The sequence below is a fragment of the Pangasianodon hypophthalmus genome, chromosome 28 (assembly GCF_027358585.1).
Source record: "Pangasianodon hypophthalmus isolate fPanHyp1 chromosome 28, fPanHyp1.pri, whole genome shotgun sequence".
Classification (NCBI taxonomy): Eukaryota; Metazoa; Chordata; class Actinopteri; order Siluriformes; family Pangasiidae; genus Pangasianodon; species Pangasianodon hypophthalmus.
The window spans coordinates 12,014,328-12,038,758 of NC_069737.1; the positions used below are offsets into that span (position 1 = coordinate 12,014,328).

General features: G+C 36.6%; 1 protein-coding gene across 2 annotated transcripts; it reads left to right on the top strand.

Annotated features, from left to right (window-relative positions):
- Positions 1–4,385: 4,385 nt before the first annotated feature.
- Positions 4,386–23,729, top strand: tapt1b (transmembrane anterior posterior transformation 1b). 2 transcript variants are annotated; one of them, XM_053231078.1, is made up of 15 exons: positions 4,386–4,612; positions 7,492–7,622; positions 8,038–8,156; positions 10,981–11,013; positions 12,048–12,210; positions 13,733–13,868; positions 14,599–14,696; positions 14,922–14,991; positions 16,039–16,119; positions 16,328–16,437; positions 19,051–19,110; positions 19,290–19,358; positions 19,570–19,646; positions 19,768–19,934; positions 20,440–23,729. In XM_053231078.1, exons 1-15 carry the CDS (start codon positions 4,426–4,428, stop codon positions 20,670–20,672), a joined length of 1,734 nt encoding a protein of 577 aa, XP_053087053.1. In that variant the 5' UTR covers positions 4,386–4,425; the 3' UTR covers positions 20,673–23,729. The 2 variants fall into 2 exon arrangements, with proteins under 2 accessions (XP_053087053.1, XP_026798681.1); XM_026942880.3 differs by lacking the exon at positions 10,981–11,013.
- The last annotated feature ends 702 nt before the right edge of the window (positions 23,730–24,431 follow it).

Below are 24,431 nucleotides of genomic sequence, written 5' to 3' on the forward strand. Positions count from 1 at the left end.
ATGAAGTAACATCTGTGAAACCTAACGCTTGTGGGTTAAAATACATTTCTTTTATGATTACTATTATTTTATTATTCTTACTTTAAGTTAGGGTATGCTAACTTTTGCAATAACTGCTGTTCCTGTTCCTTTACATACACATGTCATCTGGCAAACTCTTTTTCAGAGGGAACGTCCAACCAGATGAAGGTTAAATGACTGAAAGCTCTTGAAGAATCTTATGCTGTCTTATACAAGTGCTGGAGAATTCAAAACCTAACTAAGTGCATGAAAATAAATGCCAAAGTGGAAGTACACAAAGAAGCCTTACTCTAGATACTGTATGAAAAGAAAGCTCTTTGGTACGTTGTGGAAGGAATGGAGACGCAAGATGTTCTGAGTGGAGGTGGAAGAGTATTTCACCTCAGTGAAGTGAAGACACGAAAGCAGCGAGATGTCACCTTATGAGCATGTCACGTAACCTGAAGTTTAAGAAGTTGGCAGGTAGATGTGTAGTTCTCAAACAAGGTACAAAGATGATGTGGTGCATTTTATTTAACTGACTACTGACTATTATGTGTTCTGTTGCGCAAGTATATATATCAGGTATCAATTTTGTCAGATCTTAATCTGTCAGTTATAGATAGATAGATAGATAGATAGATAGATAGACTTTATTGTCATTCCTCTCACCACAGACAGATGTAAAGTTAGGCATGAAATGGAGTTCCCGTGTGGATGGGTGGATGGATGGAGGATTTCTATAGATTGCTTGCTGGCTGGCTTGCTGGCGTTGGCATGCTCTCTAGTGGACAAAAGCAATAATGCTCCAAAGGTTGGAAACAGTATTCAATGCTGAAAGGTACAAAGACCACAGGGCCCTTTTCACAAACTGGGTAAAATGATTTCTGGTAAGCCTTACAGCAGAACCACCAGATTATGATCACCATTATGATCACCATCTTTGTCAACGGTGCCAAGACTAAACTTTGCAGGTGTGTCTGGAACTGCTGGAGAACACTTCAGCAATGAAGGATTCCAAGCTAAACAAATGTTGTCAATTACTGCATGTGGCAATTGATTCACAGTTATAAGTGTAAGGTAACGTTAACTGACATTAGCATTGATGATGTGTATGATATGTAGTTTATTTCAGTTCATGTTCCTTTACAAAATGATAAAATTGTGTGTAGGTGAAAAAGTTAGTAAAACTTTTATCATTGGTAACATCCTTTTGCTAACATTTGTTAGCTGTATTTCTTGTACCTTACGAGCTGAGTTAACACTTGTAGTGAGATTAATGAGTGTGTTTGTTTGTTTGTCACTAGCAAGGTGGTAGCCAGAGTTTTATGCTACTGGTCGATGAGGAGGAACAAAGAGCCACACGAACTTGATTATTAAAATTATTTCGGTTATCTTGTGAGTCTGTTAAATTAGCTGCAGTGCTCAGTTTTTCTATAACACTTCTTATAAATGGCATTTGACTCAGCCATTGTTGTTACTGTAGAGGAAACAACGTTACCCTGTGAACAGGGACGTAGCCAGACCTTTTACAATGGAGTGGCCAGGATAGACCCAATGACTCTATTGGGGTGGCAGTCTAGGGTGTGACAAAACACTAATCTGCATCTATAGAAAATGACATAATATGACTTCCTTTGTCTGTGTATGGCCTGTGTATGATCCTCATTGAACATAACAGGCACACAACTAAAAAACATTTGTCTGATGTCTAGCAAGCATATAAAATTCATAGCCAACATACTGGATGTCATGTCATCTTCAACTCTCAACCCAAACTCCGTTTGCCAGAATCCTCTACAACTGCTAACCACGTCTGCTTTGGACTCTATTTCCCACAATACACTACTACAAACACCACCACATGATCAGTCACATGACTCATATTCATGGTCACAGTCTGTGGAATTCTATACTGCAAATAGCTGAACATCACCGCTTCTACTTTAAATAGCCTGGACATTCATGAGAACATTGCTCATAATTATTCTAGTTTCATCAGAACATTCAAATTTTTTCTGATTACAATTCTAAGCCTGTTGTTTGTTTGTTTACCCTTCTGGATTACAGTCTATGCTTGTCTGATACTTTTGATTCCTGTCTTTCCTACATTGCTCTGTTGCAGATATACTGCTGGATATTTAGGGGGCCAAGCACCAAAGGTGTGTAGGCACTCTATTGTTATTCTATCTCTTCTTCTTCTTCTTCTTTTTCTTCTTCTTCTTCTGGCTAGGGTGTCTACGGCACCCTAAAAAGTTGTAAAATATGGCACACTGATTGGGGAGGGTCTAAGGAACATTCTCACCAAATTTGGACCAAATGCAGCCAATGCTCTAGCACCACCACTGGATCAAATTTGGTCCTAATTTGGAAGCATGTTTATGGTCATAACGTTTGAACAGTGTGTCCAAAATTTAAAAGCCAGGCATCCCTGGATTCCCTGGGTAAAGATGAGTTGAAGACACCCTATAACGTTTCCGCCTAATTAGATTTTCCACTATCTTGGATTTTGTCAATAACTGTTTTTTCACTACTCTTCCTAGAAGTTTTGTCCAATCATCACCATATTTGGCACGTGTCATCTTCAGATTAAGCCTCACAAAAGTTATCAAAAGAATTTTGAATACTCCAAACTGTTTGTCTGTAATGGGCCAACGAATCTGACAGCAAAGCCACCAAACAGGAAGTGAAGTGTATCTCAGCAATGACTTTGCGCACTGACGGAAAAACTGAATTGGTAGGCATCAGGATTGAAGCTATGCAACAAATTTCGTGCCAGCACCACCTACTGGTCAAAAGTTACATTTACTTGCTTAAAATGCTTACATCTAGCAGCCATTTATGCTACACCTCCTCCAAAATTTGTCCAATCTTCACCAAATTTGCTCACATCATATTGAGACCAATCTAAAAAAGGAATTTTGATATTCAAACCGTTCTCCTGTAATAATTCCCTGGAGTATGCTGAAGTAAACGCACACCAACATCTGAAATTCAAGTGTACTTCCTGTCTACCATCTTGGATTTTGTCAAAAACTGTTTTTTTTTGCTACTCCTCCTACAAAGTATGTACAATCAACACAAAAATTTGGCATACATCATCTTCAAAAGAATGTTGATATTCCAAACATTTTGCCTGTAATGTGCCAACAAATCTGACAGCGAAGCCATCAAACAGGAAGTGAGGCTGTATCTCAGCAACAACCTTGTGCAATGACACAAATCTTGGTAGGCATCTTCTGGACCATGTCCTGAGGCTGAAAATGCTTCTATCTAAGTGCCATTTTTATTACCTTTGGAAAAAATATTTCAGGTCAGAGCAGTAGCAATCACAACCACAGGTCACAGCAGTAGTGGCAGCTGCAGCAGCAATGCCACCCTGCTTCCCATTTGTTCATCTAGACCTTTCCTCCTACAGTCAGAGAATTCCACCACTGTCCGTGGTCAAAAGATATGAGTGAAAATACATTGAATCCCTTTGCCTAAAGTTATGGCTCTGCTTTCCTGTGATCGCTTAGGCAACAACTGTAGCGCATCTGTGAATGTGCGGCTCCCTGAGTCCGGGTGCTTGGCCCCTGAAAATGCTATAAATTTTGTTGTTGTTTTTTTTTTTTACTTCAATTTTGGTTTGTTTGCTCTGTGGATGGTAATAAAACTGCATTTGCATCCAACTATGTCCATGATTTGTGACAACATAACATTAAGCTATTGCTGCTGTACACTATCATTAGCTAAAATCAAGAGTAGCTAATAATAATAACTAAGTAGCTAATAACAAAATAAAGGCATCCAGTGGTATGCCTCCAAATAATGATTATTGTTAATGTCAAAAGGTTTGACTGGTTTTGACTGTTTTGTTTGGTGTGGTCAGTGGGCCATGGAATCATCTACTTCTGGGTTAGCTAACTAAACTTGCGTGTACAATGATGAAATGAACTTTGAAATTTCCCAGAGACGTAGTGAGCGTTCCGTTATTATTCAAACTGGCCATGCTTCATTCTAGGGTGCCACCCCTTAGCTACGCCCCTGCCTGCAAAGGCTACTTCCGTCAGCAAATACCTGAAAGTGTGTGAAAATTGCCCATTGTTTGCATTGTTACAAGTGACCCCACTCTCCCCTACAAAGAATGGGCCCCTGAAACACTGCAACTCTCCCAATTCTTTAATGTATTTTAACAACCACAATCCACCATGTATTCATTTAGTTGTTTATTATTATTATTATTATTATTATTATTATTACGGGAATGTACACTTTTGTCCACATAGGGAAAATACATTTTTAAAAATTTTAAAAAATTACTCAAGCAGCTAAAAACAGCTTCATAGCTTACAGAAACAACATTTTGGTGTCAACAACAAGCAATAACCGCTCGTGCGTGATGACGTCAGACGTCACGTCCGCTCTCGGTGCGAGTGAGCCAAGATGGCGGACTCGGTGTCGGCGGGGCTTGGAGATGAAAAAGAGACGGAAAATGAAGATAAGGAGAGGGAGAAAGTGGGTTTCCGGGCTACGGCTAAGACAGAGATAAACAGTGGGGCTTCAGAGCTGACGGAGACTTTGGGGTTTTATGAGAAAAAAGCCAACAACCGGGACAAGCGCAGTGTTTCTGGTAAGAGCCGAACTGTCAAACGCTAGCTTAGGTGGCTAACAGCTGAGTGTGTTTATCACTGTTATTTGTGTGTTTCTGCAAAGAGCACGCAAGGTTAAATGTTGCTCTCGTGCTCTTATATCTCAGCGAATATTTAATAGCATCAGAACAATTGATATTTAGAAAAGGCTCCCAGCTACCTTGTTATTTCTGCTGTATTTATTTGTGTTTGTGTGTGTATATTAGCTACAGTGCAAACCTGCAGCCAGGTACCAAGCTAGCAAAGCTAGCTAGGAAGTTACTTAGCAAGATGCCATGAAGACTCACAGGAACCGAACAGCAGGCTGTTACTTTATGAAAAATGCATATATCTGCTTTTATGGGGGTTTAAATGATTAGAAAAGCAACATAGCTCTGGCTTTCTTTAAAACCTGCCTGTGCAGTTTTGCCTGCTGTTCAGATCTCTGTGGAGTGGTGGAAATGTTTACCTTGCTGTAACAGTGCACGTGTTCCTACAATAAACAAACATCAAATTTAAAGAAGTCTTAGCATGATGGACTTGTAAAGCTCTTGTTGTTGAGCCGTCTTGCAAAGGTGAATAAAACTTCATTTCCCAGAATGCCTTGCAATACGTTACTTGCACTTCCACCATAAGCTGCGTTACCACTTTTTACCCAAGTCAAGAAAAAACACAGATCTGGTGGAACACTTGAGCCTTTACTAGCTGATAAAGCTCTTAATTTAGAGGTAACAAAAGCACCACCGTTATGTTTAAACATCACATGAAAACTTTTGTTTTGCTAACATCAATATGGAGCTTTTTTTTTTTTTGCTTTTTTTTTTTCTGCTTGTTGAACCTAGGTGACTAGGTACTTAGCCAAGGTCATAGCCAAGGTATTCTGGATAGCTAAGAACCTGCACTTTTTGATTGAAACAGATGTGGTGGATTATAAAAGTCTCAAAGTCAGGTATCAATGCTTTCTAGATGATTAGTAGTATTTCATAATCAAGGCGAAAGTTTACTGGGAGCCAGTGTAATGTGGAAAAAATAGGGGTGGTATCATCAAAGTTTCTGTCTACAAAATCCAGATAGCAAGGCATTACAAGAGTCCAACCTAGAGGTAAGAAAACCATGAACTAGTAGCGGTTTAATAGCAAATTGTGACAGTGTGCATCATAGAAGTGTGTAATTCATATCGTGTAATTATGCATTTAACGCAGTTGCATTGTTTGAACACCAGACGTCCCAATCTGTGCAACCCATAGAGTTAAAATATATAGATAGCTCCAGCTCAATGACCGACACATATTATAGGTTATATGGTTACATAAACACATTACAACTGTTAAAAAGAGCTCCTCATTAGCTTTCAAATGACACCAACCTGTCACCTGTGCGATCTACAGTGCCCAAGAAAGAGGCCGTAGCGCACAAGCATTTTAGCTGACTTTGGAGCTCTATTTCCAGTTAAATTGATGCCTCAGGTGCTGCTACATAGTTCATTATGCTTTAATCAATCATTTCCCCCAGGTCACAGACTTTGTTTATTCAATCAAATAAGATTTTCAATCAAACAAGATTTTCATTTTAGCAATTTTTGATTTATTTAGTTTTATACAGAAAAAAAACGCACAGTGTTTTGCATTGTTTATGATTCAGAAATCAAAAAGAGTCTTTTCAGTCATAATTCTTCTTCATGCAAATTTTGTTTAAAATATTCTTGGAATCGAAGCGAATCATGAAGCCAGTATCGTGAATGTATTCGAGTAATGACCGCAGTGTATCCTTACACCCCTATGAACTAGTTATTCTGATTCCTGGAATGAGATTTTCATTTTAGCAATGTTTCTGAGAAGGAAAAAGGCTACCCTAGTAGTGTTATCTACATGAGCTTTGAAGGAGAGACTAGCATCAAGGTCTTTGACTGCTATGCATGATCCATTTCAAAGGTCATCAAAATTTACTACATAATCAGGAAGCTTACTTCTGGCTGCCCTAGATATAGTACTTCCGTCTTTTCTGAATGAAGTAGGAGGACATTAGTCAGCACATCATCAGCATGGTAGTTAAAGGTAAGACAGTGTTTAGGAATATCTGTAAACAGAGTTAGCATGTATAGGGGGAAAAATCAGTGGTCCTTGAATAGAACCTTGTGGAACACCAAACATTTGTATACATAGAGATTAACCATTAACATCTGTGAACTGATAACGGTTGGACAAATAAGACCTGAGCCAGTGAAGAGCTGTTCCCTTAACCATATTTTCTAATCTATTTAGAAGAATAGTGTGATGTATAGTATCAATAAAAACAAAAAGGCAAGTAGGTCATTTACTTCTTTAACCAGTGCTGTCTAAGTACTGTAATGAGGTCTAAATCCTGACTGAAAGCTTTCATGTATGTGGTTTTTACGCAAGTTCCTATAATAGAGCAATCATTATTTTTGAAAGGATATATTTTTGAAAGGATATATTTCTTTAATAACACGTATTTACCAGATCTAGTACCCACATTGGTGATCTCTAGTCTCAACCAGATGCCCTGGCAAATAGTGCTCCACCGATTTGTATCTGTTTAGAAGACTTTATCTGTTCAATCTGAATAACACATTCATATTCAGTTACATCCTTAATTTATGCATATGGTGTTTTTGTCCTGATCAGTTATTGCGTTCTGTGTAAAATATGACAGGGGGACGAGTCAGAAAACATCAAATCCTGTGCAATATGGAATCAGCATGTGAAGCCAGTATCTGGTTTGGGACATCCTTAGTCACAGTGTTTGCTAGTATTCTTTTTATCCTCTGTGCAATATCCCTCAGTAGACAACATAGTGGAGTTCTAATAATAGTCCAAAATAATGAGTAGAATGGTGTGTGTGTGTGTGTGTGTGAGTGCAGACCTGTCTCTGCTGCGGTTTGTCAGAGCTGAATTGACGAGAGGATATTTTCTGGAACACAATGAGGCCAAATACACCGAAAGGAGAGAGAGAGTCTATACCTGCCTGCGCATCCCCAAAGAACTGGAGAAGGTAAGGAAGCGCACTAATACTACAGTAATAAAACACTGCACACCACATGCTATAACATAACATGGCTCACCACAGGGAGGTACCATTCCAAATGAACACACAATGATCTTGTTTTTTTAAAAAAACAAACAAAAAAACAAATATGTTGTTTCTAAGCTGCTGTGAGTCACCCTAACAATCCTGAAATGATAATTCACAGCCAGCACTGTGGGGTCGGGTCGAATTTGGTGAAACATTTGTACACTTGCCAGCTTGGATATGTCAAACATCATCACACATCACAATTTTTGGAGTCTAAATAAAATGTACTTTGTTTTAGTAACGAGCTAGTTGTTCGTGTTGGAGGTGGCATCAGATGATTATACCAAATATCACTCACATCACTCATTCTGTCTTCCTCTCGTTATTCCTGTAGCTGATGATCTTTGGCTTCTTCCTGTGTTTGGATGCATTTCTCTACGTGTTCACACTGTTACCCCTCAGAGTGCTGCTGGCACTCATCAGGCTGCTAACGCTGCCATGCTGCGGACTCAGGTAACACACAAACACACACACTCACCCGAGGGTGATCAAATGATTCCTAAACGTCTTAACGTTTTTTTTTTCCTCAAACATTGGGTAAATCACCATTTTAATTTTGATGTCTTTGGGGTCTTTTTAACTCCATTCTGTATATTTGCAGATGTTTGATCTCGTGCATTACCTTAAGTGTCGTGATAAGAGACAAGAAAGATGATTTTGATCCTTGTAAATATACAACATTTAGTATTCAGCTCATACAGTAATGGCAAAAGTTTAATTCCAGTACTATTAACTGTTTTGCTTTATCCAATCCTAATCAAAATTCCACCTACTGGAATGTCTGATTGACAGTAAAAATTCAGCTGAGAACAAGATTGTGTAAGCATTTCAATTTGAAATGATGTTATTATTATTGCTATTGTCAGTTTAACAAAATCAGAATGTGTGAGTGCTTAAAGAGCCTTAATTTATCTGAAATTACATTTTATGAAGTAAATTCTCCCAGTACTACATTTATGTGGTGTTATATTTGAGGCTTTAGATTATTAATCTGGAGGTGACTTTATGTGATTGAACATATTTTCAAATATTTTTTATGGCACGGTTGAATCATAGCAATGCCACAACAATTCAATAGAGGATAATTGCACGCACATAAAATAATTTTCTACAAATTAGTAATGCCTTGTAGTGTCCCACAGTCTGTTTAGTGATTGCTCCAAATATTTATATAATACATTTATAATATGTAATATTTAACAAATTACAATAGTAATATGATTTGGCATGATTAAATAAACCATTTTTGTGTACTTTAAGTTGCCAAACTATTTTCTTATAAATATTTTGTTGAAATATAGAAAACCTGTATTGTGAATTTAGATCCATTAGACAAGAAGTCAGTGTAGAGAATGCCTGGAAACTGAGCATGCTGCTGGTTCGAATGGCCTTTTCCATTCGAATGAAACGGATTTGTTCACTTTTGATCACTTCTGTTCAGAGGTTTAAAAATTAATTCTCATAATTCACTTTTGCACTGTTTGTATGTGGCTTTTTCTTTTTTGCTTACACCAACAGCCCAGATGCTCACAAAAGTCTACTCTCAAGAGTCCACTGCCATCAACTGTACTAAAATATTTATATAAGAAATTGAATGTGTGTCAAACAAGACACAATCATTGTATAATAGTTACTAATAAACTATTAGTTATAAACATTAGGAATAAGGTTCACACAGAACAATTAAATCTGAACTGGTGATAATTCTTTTGGGCACGCAGGTTTACAAAATGGCAGGCACTAGTTTCCTCCAGTTTGTGGTTGATAATTTTAATCTCACACTGAAAATATGAGTAAAATCTAGCCTTTATTCCAAGAAAATACAAAAATGAAAATCAACAAAACAATGTGTTTATGGACCTCCTTTTGCCTGTATAACAGCACTAAGTTTCAGTGAGATTGTAGAATGCAGATCAAGGAATTTGAGATCCTCGGTACAGAATCTCTCCAGATCCTCCAATTTCCAAGGTCCTCTCTTGTGGACTCTCCCGTTCAGCTTGCCTCACACGACCTAGATATAGCTTCTTGGCAGAGGCAAACAGATTTTCATTTGAAATCTCCTGGTACTTCACCTCCTGATGAAATCCATCATGCCAAGTGTCCATGAATAAGGGAATTTGGCCTCTGTCACCTCTCTCTCACACACACACACACACACACAGACAGACACAGCAGACACATATATATATATATATATATATATATATATATATATATATATATAAACAGTTACATTTTGTTCATAAGAATTTCTGAGTTGCCAGTAATAGTTTTGTTAAAAATGTCTATTTTCTTTGCATATGTTTACTTCAATTAAAAGTTACATTTCTCTCATATTTTCAGTATGAGATTAAGCTAATTAACCACAAGGAAATTTTGGCATAACCTTTTACCCATTTTTTTTTTTTAAACCAAGGGTGCCAATAATTATGGTGACTGCAGTGGTTAGTAGATGCCAACAGTTAATAGTGTTAGATGAATGCGTATTATATATTTTGTTAAAACAGGTTATTATATGCAGTCCCCTCTGAAAGTATTGTAATAGAAAGGCCATTTCTATTTCTATACACTGAAGACATTTGGGTTTGAGATCAAAAGATGAATCTGAGATGATAGATCAGAATTTCAACTTTCATTTCTTGATATTTACATCTAACAACTTGGAAGAGGGCACCTGTTTTTCAAACTCTTGGTTTGATCCCTGGGTTTTGCCTGTGTAGACTGTAGTTGTTGTTAAAAAAGATAAACCAACATGAAGCCCAGAGAGCTGTCTATGGGAGAAAAGCAAAGAAGCTTTGTGAGAGCTGTGAAGAAAAACCCAAAAACAACAGTCAGTGATATCACCAACAACCTCAGTCAATCAAGTCAATCAAGAGACTTCAACTCACCTAAAAATTGGGTGGTCTGCCACTAAAAGTGCCATGTTCTAAGTTGTTTAACACATCTAGATGTAAATATCAGGAAATGAAAGCTGAAATTCTGATCAGTCACCGAACCCAAATGTCTTCAGTGTATAGCAAAAACAAAAGAACTGACCTTGTCGTTTCAGTTCTTTCAGGGCGACCGTGTACTTTTTTTTTTTTCTCTGACAGATTTTTCTAATTGTCTTCTATTCTCCTCACGCACCTTCTAATCGCATGATCTCTCCAAAATATTACTTTAGGCTACATTGTAATAGATAGGCAGAGTCCATAGCAACTGTACACACTCGTGCACAGAAGCCATGTAAACTGTTAAATTTGTAGAAGCTGCTCATTATTTATCTCTCTGCCTGCAGGGCAAGTATATGCCCCTACTGCAGAAAAAGAAGGTACGCAGTAACACCCAGTAGTGCTGGTATGAATGCAGCAGCTTTCCGTGCTCACTCAGCACACACGCTCACACACGCATGCAGGCACGCGCACTGCAGCTGTTTTAGCTGTCTGATTTGGTGCTCGTGTGTTTTGTTCTCACTTAGAGCTTCACGTTTTAAAAATTCTCAGAATCTGCCCCACATCCTTCTGAATGCAAAATACTCATTTTAAATTCTCATACTCAGCCAGCAGGTGGCAGTGTTCTGCCATGTTTTTAGAAGAGTGAGATCATACAAATGGGTTACAATTTATGCAATGATTTTATAATAGTTCTGGCAGTCTTAGAGCCTTATTATTAAAATCTGAGTGTGACAACCTTTACGACTCTCAGCTAAAAGCCAGCAATAGGAGGGTGGTAAAAGCTCATGGCACAGTATACAGTAAATGAGTAAATAATATTCTTATTATCTCAAGCTCGCTTTGAAGAATGTTTCTATTTAGGTGACCTAAGCAGAACTTAGTAGTGTTCTTTATTCCAAGGTCAATATTTAGAAGATTTTCACTGTGTAATCTGACGTGGACAAAAACATGTTATCACACAGTCTTTTATAGATATATTCAGCCAAGGTTTTATTATGATCATCTCATGCAGTGTAACGTAACAATCTTAAAAGGGCTGAAATTGTCTAAAAATGGGCTTTATTAGATATTATAAATGTGCATATAATATAGAAATATTTGCTGATGTGATTTATCAATGTCTATCTACCATATTGTATTACTGCATAACCCTAGGCGGCAATACTTTTTAAAGTGTGCTGCACGATGCATGTCCCGTTTAGTCTGTTGTTCTGCCATAACCACCTTGTATAACTAACAGACTGTGTGTAAGAAAGTGCAAAAACGAATTCTTTAATGCATGTTTTATTGCTTCAGGTAGGTGTGAAGATGTATGGAAAAATGTTACAGTTGTAATATACAGAAGTTTAATATCACCTAAAGCAAATGGGTGTTTGTGTGTTTGTGTGTGTGTGCGCGCACGTGTGTGTAGTGGCTCTCGTCTCCTTCAGCCCGCTCAGGTGTGTGATGTGCTGAAAGGCTTCATCCTGGTTCTGTGTTACTCCATGATGCACTATGTGGACTACTCCATGATGTACCACCTGATCAGGGGGCAGTCAGTCATCAAGCTCTACATCATCTACAACATGCTGGAGGTAACACGCACTGCTCTCAGATCAGCCCGTATCACTGTATCGTCATCTTCAACAGCGCTTCTACACTGCAGTCCTGGGAACCCATTTTTTTACGAGGATGTATGATTCCCTTACAATAACACACCCGATAAATCATCAGTTGATTATTAAGTTGGGAAAGGAGAACACTAGGGACTGTATTTACTAAAAGAAGAAATAATTCAGCTGTTTTTGAAAACTTTTGCACTGGTCGTGGCAGTTTACTGGGGGATCTGCTAATAATGTGCATACAAATAAACACAGGCACACTTCCATAATTACTGTTTGGCCAGCACACTATAAAACCTCGTTTTAAACACCTCCTCCTTGTCAGCCAATATTTGAGCAGGTCTGCTATGTTTTGTGAGGACGCTTGTAATTCCAGTGTTTGAACTTGAGCGTCTAAGGAGTACATTTGTTTCCCAGCTGGTGGGAGCTAAATAAGATCCTGAATACGGCACATTACACGTTCAATGATTCCCCTATAAAATCATAATAATGTCACTTAACAGGAAATATGTATGCAAAATACTTTAGATGGCCATTGAACATAAATTATCTCGTAAAACTTATTATGTCTAAGCAGCCAAAGTGTTAACCAGCCAGTGTTTGTTCTGAAAATTTCAGCCTGTATCTGAATTATTGTCCTCCCTGTTACAAACCTTAAAAAAAAAAAAGTGCTTAATGAGTATTATGTAAGGATACATTATTTGGGCACTGCCCTGTTGTACATTAGATATTTTCATCTGTGCTTTTGAACATGGCTAGGAAATGTCAAGATTTCAAAAGTAGTCCACTGTATAGTGAATAAGCGTGCCGTTTTGGACCTTCCAACTTTTAATGTTAAACTGTGCATTAACTCAGAAAGTCACTATTTATCCTCAGTCTTGATAAATTTATTGCAGTAATGTTTGACCAGAATTTTGTGATTTTAGGTGAGGTTATCTTTTAAAATGCACATGCAATCAGACAAAAATGTATTTTTTTTAAAAGTAGTGATTGCCCCCTTCATTTTATTCTATTCATTTCATTTATTATAGCCTTTAATATCATATTTAGTTTTTTATTAAAAGCCCCTGCAGTTGTTCAGTCCATTTAAATGCCAAATGGCCTTAAAAATGGCACAAGAAGTGCCATTTCATACATTTAGTCATCGTTTACTTAATAATTTAAAAATGTAATATTCAGTACATGAATAATAAACATTACAACAATTCAGTTCCATTCCAACATCGTTTCTTCCCTTTGGCTTCTTTAGACTCACCATGCTTCAGGTGTGTGTGTGTGCGTGTAATATCATGTGGTACAGCATCTATGATAATTGATCACAGTTAATAAGGGAAAATATTGTTGCTCACAGTCGCTCGAGCGCTGATACAATGCAGATACAATGCCATTCTTGAATCAAATTGCTTTGACAGAGAATCAGTATGTTCCATCAATATTTTAAATTTTTCCTTCTGAGTAATTACTCACTTTTTCTCTCTGTCTGTCTTTCTTTCAGGTGGCAGACCGATTGTTTTCGTCCTTTGGGCAGGACATTCTGGACGCTCTCTACTGGACAGCCACAGAGCCCAAAGAGAGAAAGAGAGCTCATATAGGTGTAATACCCCACTTCCTAATGGCTGTCCTTTATGTCTGTATCTTTTATACACTGCACCCATTAGGCTTGTGCCATTTTTTTATATGTATATATGTACCTCTTTCTGTGATTCAGTGTTCATGGCTAAGAAAACCTGGTTCACCATTTTAGATTTATTTCAAATGGTTAGAATCTAAAGTCGGCACCAAAATGATGCAAGCAGTTTCTCCATCTTACAATTTATATGCAGTATCTTCCTTTCAATAGCAAATAATTCAAGCTTAACCGTGACAGTGCTCATTAAAAGTGCAGTCATATGCACACAAAGCTGTTAAAGCTCTTGCTACTAAACATGCCCGAGTCAGTTGACCTGGCTTTTTGTGTTGTTGGGCGGGAATTTAAATAGCCGAGGCACCTGCGTAACACCTATTGGTTTAAACAAAAGCTTAGATCCCCACCAACTGAGTGCTATTAAACTGTTTAGAATTTAGTTTTCTGGACATTTTAGTATTCTAGTATTCGTGGACTATCCAAGACACACACTAGACTTTTCCTTACTTGTGTACTTTAAAGTCAGGTATGTCACCGTCAATGCTTGTAAAGAGGCAGTTTCAGGCTCTTGTGTTGGTATTTGTGGTAAGATTTACTTTATTGTATAGACACACCCCAGTGCTTTAAGTTCGCGGTCATGTGTAGCTTGCTAAGCATTATATCTTAGCCTAAATATATGGGAAGTGGAAAGATATGCTATGTGTATATGTCTATGCATTCCTTAACTTGAGCTTCAGTTCTTCATGCCATTCTGATCATGGTCCAGGCCACCACCCTAAACGTGGCATTCAACTCCCACAACAAATCTCTGCTCACCATTATGATGTCCAACAATGTGAGTACACACCTTCCGACAATCACAATGATTTTATGTGATTTATTTTTTTTTTCTCGTTTTACTCTTTGTTGGTTTGGCAATATAAAATATTCTAACAAGAAAAACATTTTCAGGCTGTTAAGCAACAAACCATGGATTCTTTACTGCAGAGAATTTTTATTCAAAGAAAGTGTTTTGTTCACTGTCAGACATTTTCGTCTGTCTCGTTCTTTGTCACTGCAGTTTGTTGAGATCAAAGGGAGCGTGTTTAAGAAGTTTGAGAAGAATAACCTCTTTCAGATGTCCAACAGTGGTACGTAACGCTACACCATCAATGCAGCTAGTCATAATGGACTAAAAGTGCTAACTGACAAATAAGGGTGCTTTCACACTCTACTGGCCAGAACACTTTATGTGCTGATATGAAAAATGTAGGCAATGATATATTTTCGATTCAGAAGCTTATATTTGCTTACAAAGATTTTTCATCTGCAGTTTTTCTTCTTTTGTTTTTCTCACTCGCTCCCCAAATTGCGAATTCGAGATCGCTTTGGATTTTTTTCAACATTGGAAGCTCCACTGTGACCATAAAATGCTGACAGCAGCTCTATTTTAAAGAAGTAACCGCTTCCGCTTGCCTTACAGCAGCTTCCCATAGGATTACAGATTTTTATCACTGCAAATGGCTAAAGAAACGTTCTAATGAAGAATGATTATTTGAGTTCTGAGGAAGATTTGAGTTTGCAATAGTGAGAGCCCAGTAGGGGAGATCTCTGATAGTTTACATATACCTGGGACATTGTTCTCATCTGTCAAACTACACACACGTCTAAACCTCTGATCATGCAGTCATGTTGATCTTAACAAAAATATATAGGGAAACAATAAGTTATGCTAAGGTTTATTTTATTGCTTCACCCTTTTGAAGTAAATGTTAAATTTAAGCTAAATCTTTTTTTCTTGTTTTTGTTAGCTGAAGTAAGCTAGCTAGACTATAGCTCTATGAGGAGAAATCTTGACTGAAGATAACACTGATGCCAGAGCTATTAACATGTGGTTTCTGGTAGTTACTTAGGTAACTTCTGTAGCTATAACTGTGGCTGAATTAGTGTTAAAAAGTAGAAATATGGGCTACCTTACACCTAGCGCTACATCTGCTGATATAGACTATGAATTATTTTTTTATTATTATTAATGAAGCAGTTTTCTATTTAATGAAGCTTACTGAAGCTTGACACGAAATTATTTGGAATTTTTTTAATTTTGATTTAACATCTAAAGGGTCAGCTAACAATCATGAATTGTAGATGAGTAATGGACTGTCTAAAACTTGCCTTTCTTTGTGTTTGTGTTATTTCAGATATCAAAGAAAGATTCACAAACTATGTGCTCTTATTAATTGTATGTCTTAGAAATATGGAGCAGTTCTCTTGGAACCCAGGTACTCATGCTATAACTAATTAACCATAATTTATAATATAATTTAATTCCTGATTCATAATTGAATGCTATAACTAATTACCGTAATTTTTCTTTACTGGTTTATCCTTGTGCTAATTACTATTTTAACTCCGTGTGTACAACCGTAGATGTAATATGATGTAATATGTTTACTGATTGCAGATAGTAATTATGATCTGTGATTGTAGATCATCTGTGGGTGCTGCTTCCTGACGTGTGTATGGTCATCGCCTCGGAGATGGCTGTGGATGTGGTGAAACACGCCTTCATCACCAAGTTTAATGACATCCCAGCAGATGTGAGTGTAACCTGTGGTGATATGAGTATGAAGTTTAGAAAAGGATCTTGGAGTATGGTGCTCAGTTTTCATCAGTCCTATAAGAGCTCAGCTCACTGCGTGTAGAATTGCAGAAGAAGACAAATATTTTACAGGTACAGTCTGATGTAGTACCACATGCAGCATTGACTGTGTGCTGGTAATCAATTTTGTGTGTTCAAATGGTAAAAGTTCAATGGTTTAGCGTGTAGTAGAAGAAGGATTATATTCAAGAGTCTCGGACGTATGCAGGCAGCACAGACAGCAAGACAAAGATCAAAAAAGTGAGCACTTTCGGCTGTGAGGCTTAAATAAAGCCTGTCGCTTCTACATTAACAAAGTAACTGAGAAATCTATTCACTGCACAAATTCAGTCTTACATTCAGTGTTGTATTCACATATGCAGTGAATGGTGCAGTCACAGACTAGTTCCCTGCATGGTGTGGATTTGAGGAATGACTGACAATTAAAGGAAAAAGTTATAAAATGGTACAAAGGTCTTTTTTGAATATCCGTGAGTATATAACTATAACCAAAAGATTCAAATTGTTCCTGTTTTCTGTAAAATCTTATACATTGTAAGTATTTACCATGTTGGTAAATGAAACTGAAAGTGGCTGCAAGGAAAGGTGTCACACTGAGCCCAAAAAAACTACTATTTTTTTTTTTTTTTTTTTGGCAGTAGCCAAAAATAGATAGTCGTTTCGTATAGTTATAGTGCCATATTCCTCTGTGTGTTTGACGGCCCTTGTGTTTAAAAAAAGTTAGGAACATGCTAGGAGTGGCATCAGGCGTCTGATCATACAGCGTGACTAACCGTGAAACTGTGACATCTTCCCAGGACAGTTCGTATCCTGGTTGGGTGTGTGTGTGTCTGCTTTCCTGTGCGTAGTGCTACCTGCAGAAATAGGGGAAGAATCAGTCAGATTTGAGAATATAACAGTGCTGTGATATAAAGTGATATTGCTATTTGGTATTTGAATGAAGTTGATATTTCACTCAAATGAGTTAGGGTCAGTGATTTACTCAGTTGGGGTGAAGTGAAGTAAGCCAGATGTTCTGTATGGCATTCTGTGACATAATGGCAATAGAAGTAGTAAAAGCACAAATTGTAGGACTTGGTTCAATCCCACTCTCTTTACTTATCTGTCTTGGACATTTCACTGCCACATAAAGTATCTGTAAGCAAAGTGTACATTAATAATAACTCAAAGAAACACCTAAAACGATAAGGAACATTATCACTTGACCTAATTACTAACTAACCTGAGCCAACATCAACAGTGCTTCTTTCTTAGTACATGTGAAAAGGGCAGCAACACTGCAATGAAGAGGAACCTCAAAAAAAAAAAAAAAAAAAAAAAAAAGTGAGACGGGTCTCCCAGGAGGGAGGGAGGTTTGGAAAGCGACACAGCTCTCAGACACAGATGAGCCGATAGTTCCATTAACCCCAAATCATCTTTGACACAAATCTCTCCCTTCTACTTTACATTACAAAATGAAGCAAAGGAAGGAGGGAAGGAGAGAGATACACAAGGAGAGCAAGAGGGAGTGAGCTGCGGTTACTGGCAGGGATTAGAGCCAGAGATCTGCTCTGTCTTAGAGTGGCTTAGTTTAGTCAGAAGATTAGTGTCACACCATACACACACACACACACACACACACACACACACACATTACTGCTTCTCCTCTTCAGTCTTTTGCTCTCTTTTGTGTATGTTTTTTTAAATTCTTTATCTCTCTCTTCATCCCTCCCTTCACAGTCAGAGAGATAAAACTTAAACCATTGCAGATCAGTATAGGGATCGTATAGGCATAAAGAGTGTGGATGTGTGTGTTCTGATCTAAATAAAGCATGGTTATGTAATGCGCCTTAACATTAACCCCTTGAAAACACAAATTCAGTCCACGTGCCCTCAAACAAACACAGATTCCCTCAGTCAACTCCTCTAATAAAGCTTCCTGCTAAATTCGGATTCTGTTCAACTGTTAAACTGACACAAAACTATCACAAACTGGATTTTGATTCCTACAATCTCACAACAATGCCAAAAATTATAATAATTACTGTATCAGTGTTCATCCCAGTGTGAACATTTAACACTTAATGTATATTCACGCTTGGAGAAATGTCTCTGAAACGGAATAATAAAATTGCAAAAAAAAAACAATATTGAAATGGCTTTACTATTCTACATTTTCACATAATATCTGTAGTATATAATATTAGTAGCAACCACAGAAGTACTGCACGTGCCACTGCGCCGCTGGTTAAAATCAACGCCAGTCTGCCGCGTCTGAAGTGATACCCTCATCTAAAATTATTCTGAAATACGTCAGGTGTTAAAGAATGCTAAAGTGAATTTGTCTTTGCTAAGAGTTAGTATTGAGCTCACGTGTGTGGTAGTGATTGGGTACCATGTCAGTGTCAACTGTTAGGATCTTTAGATCTATGCTTTACAAAATTATGTCAACTCAGATCCCGCAAACAGGACAGTGTTTGTGCGTGTTTAAATGTGTGTACTCGGTATTTACAGGTTGTGTGTCGTATGAGTTTAATGAACAAAAGTGAAAATGTTTTACGTGTGTTTGCAGGTGTATGGTGAATACAGAGCAAGCCTGGCCTTTGATCTGGTCAGCAGTAGACAGAAAAATGTAAGTCAGTGATGACGTGATACAGGACGAGAGATTTTGGGACGGTTTTCCATTACACTGTGCTCTGCTTGTATGCTTTTTAGTACTGTGAAAGTGTTTTCTTTGTTAATGACACACTGTACTTTTATTTGGTGTTAAACTGACTTTATTATTATTATTTTTTTTTTAATGTTTTCTAGGCATATACTGACTATAGCGACAGTGTATCAAGGAGAATGGGCTTCATCCCTCTTCCTCTAGCTCTACTGGTAACATTATTCCCAATGTTGTCTAAATCTTATTGTTTATGATGTAATAAAAATGTCTTATGATATTTATTTCACTCATTTGATTCAGCAGCAGTTTCACAAGCATTGATCATAATAAACATATACAGAATCTCTGACTTTTTCTGCTAATAACACAGTTATAACACAATATGGCCTTGCTATAAACATGCAGTGTTTTTTTCTTCATAAGCTCATCCGGGTGGTAACGAGCTCAGTGAAAATTCAGGGCGCCCTCTCCCTCGTGTGTGTGATACTTTTTTATCTCGGGTAAGTTTTCTTTGTGTGTTTGTGTGTGTTTGTCTAATTCAGTGTGTATTATATTGCTGTATTCACCAGATATTTGTGTCTTAATATTGTCGTGTGTGTGTATGTGTGTGTGTGCGTGCAGTATGATCACGCTAAAGGTGCTGAATAGCATCGTGTTGCTGGGAAAGTCGTGTGTGTACGTGAAAGAAGCGAACATGGAGGAGAAGCTGTTCCAGTCTCCCCCCTCCGCCGCTCCCAGCCGAGCGTCCAGTAGAGCTCATCATGCGAAACGCACACGAGAGCCAACGAGTAATACACACACACACACACACACACACACACACACATACAATGTACAAGCATACTCACCAATTTATGTATGTGATGTAATATAATGTAAATAAATGAGTATATAAGATCTTACATAAGTCATTATATCCATTCACATGGTACATGTTCAGTTTTTTAAAACATATGAATCTAATTCAATTTGAATAATCGTGCTATTAAAAACAAATAGATTATTATAGTCTTAATAGGTTACTTAAAGTTAATTTTAATGTTAAACTATTAAAGTCAGGCACATGTGTAAGGAATTTTGAATGAGAATTTTAAGTTTTAAATTTTATTTGCTGTGGTTTTTGATTAGTTCATTTGATTAGATAAATTATAGCTAATGGTAAAGTATCTTGGGGTTTAGATGTCTGAGATTTAACTAGGCAAAGAGTGCGCTGAATTTCTGTATTAACGTTCGAACTAATATCCGTTAACCCTGTAAGCGATGTAGTTCTCATAGTAAGTTTCTTACCCTTAGGCGAGCCAGTGGAAGAGGGCATATCTCCGTCAATTATAACTCAACCTGTCCACCAAATGGAGAGCCCCATGCCTGATCTCCCGAGCAGCAGATCGGATCAGTTCCTCACGACGCCAGACGAATCAGAGGAGAAGATCATTACGCAGGACGGAACAGAGCTCATCCACAGAGCTCCTAAGAAAGACCTGCTGGAGATCGATCGTTTCACGATCTGCGGGAACCGAATCGACTGACGCTCGACTGTACAGAATGACGAAAGCTAGACGGTGTCTACTGGCTTGACCTTTTGACCTTTGACCCTCTGCTTGAAGGATCAGGGTAGAAAGAGAGAGCAGGATATTTATTAAGAAGTGCACCTAATTTATTTAAGTTTCAAACTGAAACACACTCATCATTACGTTCTTCTCTGTACCAGACCCGAGGATAATTCCGGCCTTTCCGAAGGTCCTCATTTACTCGGACAGCACCAGGAACAGACCTTGACCTTTCACCATCCTGACGGACAGAAAGAAAGAGTGACTGATCACTTAGGTCAATGACTAAACAAAAAGACCAATGTTAATATGAGTTCAGTCATGACTAAACTTTAGGTCATTTTGAAGTGGTAGCTTAAAATGTGGCATTTTTTTTCATGCTAAGTTGCTTTTTTTTTTTTTTTTTTTTTTTAAAGCTCTGAAGTTGCACATGTTTCTCACTTTGCTTTTTTTTTTTTTTTATATCATTTTTTGCGAACAGTGATTTGAACCCATTGATTTATGCTTGTGCAGAAATGACAGATGAGTAGATAGCACTTTATATAAAGGTTCCCTTAACTAACGTTTAGTTACACGTTAACATAAAAAAAAATTAGCATTAACAAACCATTAGCAATGTTAACAAAGTAACAAGGCAAGTTTACAGATGTGTTAATTGGCATTTGTTTAAATGTTAATAAAATACATCTGAATACATTGACTGTTTATTTATTGCTGATTAATGCAGGCTGAATATTTGAAACATCAATTAATACAAGTAGCTACTTAGATACTTTGTGATTTATGGTGTATTAATGCTAAAGTTCATTGTTGATGTTAACTGATACATTAAATGTCAGTTACAGGAACCTTAATATAAAGTGTTACTGATAAATAACTGTGTAAATTGAGTACAACATGTCAGCATTAGCCCAGCATTAGACTGAAATATCTTAGTTAATTTTCTGAAGAGTGAATTTGGACCATTTAAAGTAAGCACAAATGTACATTGAAGACTCTGCAGCATATCCCGAGTAGAAAAACGTAAGCTGTATTGTGCTCTTAATCCTTTTTTTTTTTTTTTTTTTAAACAGCAAAGCTAAAATGTGTGTTTATTTCAAAGCATTTTATAAGTCAGGTATTTTTATATTTTTTCTGCCAGTCTTAATTTAAGCTGAACACTTTGTTAATGTCGTACATTACACTTCAATGCTTGTGAATTGCACATTAGTTTGTTACATAGACATTAAATATGTATAGTTGTTTTTTTTTTTTTTTTTTTTTTTTTTTTTTTTTTTTTTTTAAATACAGTCACATCAGATACTGAATAAAACACTATAGACAAAATCCAATAAAGTTACTTGGCAGTTAATAGTATATACAAGATAAATTTAGAAACTCATTTCATGTATATAATAAAAAATATGTTCTGTTTGAGCCCCTGGATAAAAAAAAATCCATTGTTGGTTTCTTTTCTTTTATTCTTCAAACATCCAAATTGATATATATGATATTTGACATGTTTTCAGTTGCTGTATTTTACATATTAGTAGTTGTGTTTGTTTCCCCTACATAATATTTTGAATATCTAAGTAGATCTTTGTTTTTAAATGCCAAACAGAAATTGCTGTTATTACTTGCAGTTTCGTACCAGCAACGTTCAACATAATGCCATATTCATAACATAACATAATCATAATAACATAATCTCCTCATGTCTGTTAATATCTGTTACAGTAATACAGTGGCTTTATACACCTTTAATTCTTCATTGCTGATTTGCAGTGCTTTAATTTTTTTGGATTTCATGCAACTTTTGGTCATAAGGGATGTTTTGTTTGAACAAGATCAAGTCTCTTGTACTCCAATACTGATCTCCAATAAGTCGCCGATTTAAAAAAAAAAAAAAAAAAAAAAAGTCAACAAATACAATTTAATTCATTTTAATAATTTGTACATTCCAAGAATTCGAATGGTTGAAAATGTGAAAATATGCAAAATGTGCATTACTTCAAGCAAATAACACGTTCAATTGTTTTGTTCTGCTCTAAATGTTACAAATCTGAAGACCTAAAGTGGATCTTTCGAGCTTAATTTCTAGTAGGATTCCAATGGAATTTGTAATCACGTTTATGAAGACAAATTTGCCCTTAGACTATAATACATTTTATATCTAAAAATGATTTTGGATGTTGTTACATTAACATCCAAAAAAAAATAAAAAATGCTCTACAGCGTAATCATCATTTTTCTACAGCTTTCCGGTGATTGTTGAATAATTCATTTATTAGCATCTCAGTAAGCTTGTGAAGTATATATTTGCCAAAAATGTCTGCATTGTTTCGTTTCTTTTTATTTGAAGAAATTCCAAAAATTAAGATCATTCCAGCAGTGTATTGAAGTGTCAAAATTTTTATTAGTCATTATACATAACGCTGTGTAACGCAGCCTTATGCCATATGTTTGTTAAAGATGCTCTGATTTTGATTCAAGATTTATATTTGAGTTTATATTGTAATTGCTTGGAACCAGAATGGTGGAAGTGACTTGGTGGAAAATCATCTTTTTTTTCGGATTAGAACATTCACTAAATCAATCTAAAGATTCAGATACCATTAAGAGCTTTGATTTAGCGTATACAGCTGTCTGAAATGTCACTTACATGCCTCTGCTTCCAAGCCTTTGAGTTGCTCTTGTATGTCTGAGCTTCAGAAATTCATCAGGTCAATACTTTTTTAATTTTATTATTTTTTTTATTTTTTAAATAAAGTAAACTGGAAGCCTTCATACCAGCATAACATTTATAGTTCAATATATTTTGCGAGTTTTTTATTTTTTATTTTTTTTCTTAAAGCTCTCTAACTTACTGGATGTTTCTTTGATAAAACTGTCCACATTGTCTGTCAATTTCAACCATCAATTTGAATTTGTGATTAATTTTTTTTTTTCATTCCTCAGAAATAGAGTGAGATTGTTACATTATTTGTTGAGATGGATTTTCAGGGCAAGGGTAGAGGAAGAAGGAATTGTGTTGCTGAATAAATGTTTTGTTTTGTATCTCTTGGATAATCTCATTTTTTTTGGTTGCTACGGTTCGTGTTGCCATGGTTTCAGTCCAGTTTGCCTGTATGGCACTGTGAAGAGAAGTGGATCTCACGCATACACACTTCATACACACAACCATTTTCTAAATTTAAGAAGTTCGGACAATAAATGCCAACCCCTCTTATATATTACACATGGGTGAAGCTGAAGGTCTGCTGCCTCAGACTTCTAAGGAGAATATTGAACCATAATAATCAATACTGGAGTTGATGATTTTTAACATTGAAACTAAGAAAATATGCCGTATCTCAAGTAAGAATCTAATTTTTACAGGGTTTGTATGCTGGCAGTGGCTGCATTTTACTAAATAAACAACAGGATTATTAGCATAGAATCAGCAAATATACAAAATGTTGTATAAAACTAGTATGTGATGTCATGAGGACATTAAGGACAAATTATGGTGATTCACTTAAATTATTTTTTGAATGAATAATTTACTCTCATGCTATAAGTTGTGTCATGAGAGGAAATTGTATGTTGTAAGTCAGTCAATATCACAATAAAGGAAAAAAGAGTTTCCAGAGAATAATCAGTGATGCAGCTTGAGTTACTTTGACCTCTCTGAATCGTTTATCCCTTTTATACCAAAGCAGTGTATCAGTGATTACTTTTATTATTATTATTATTATTATTATTATTATTATTATTATT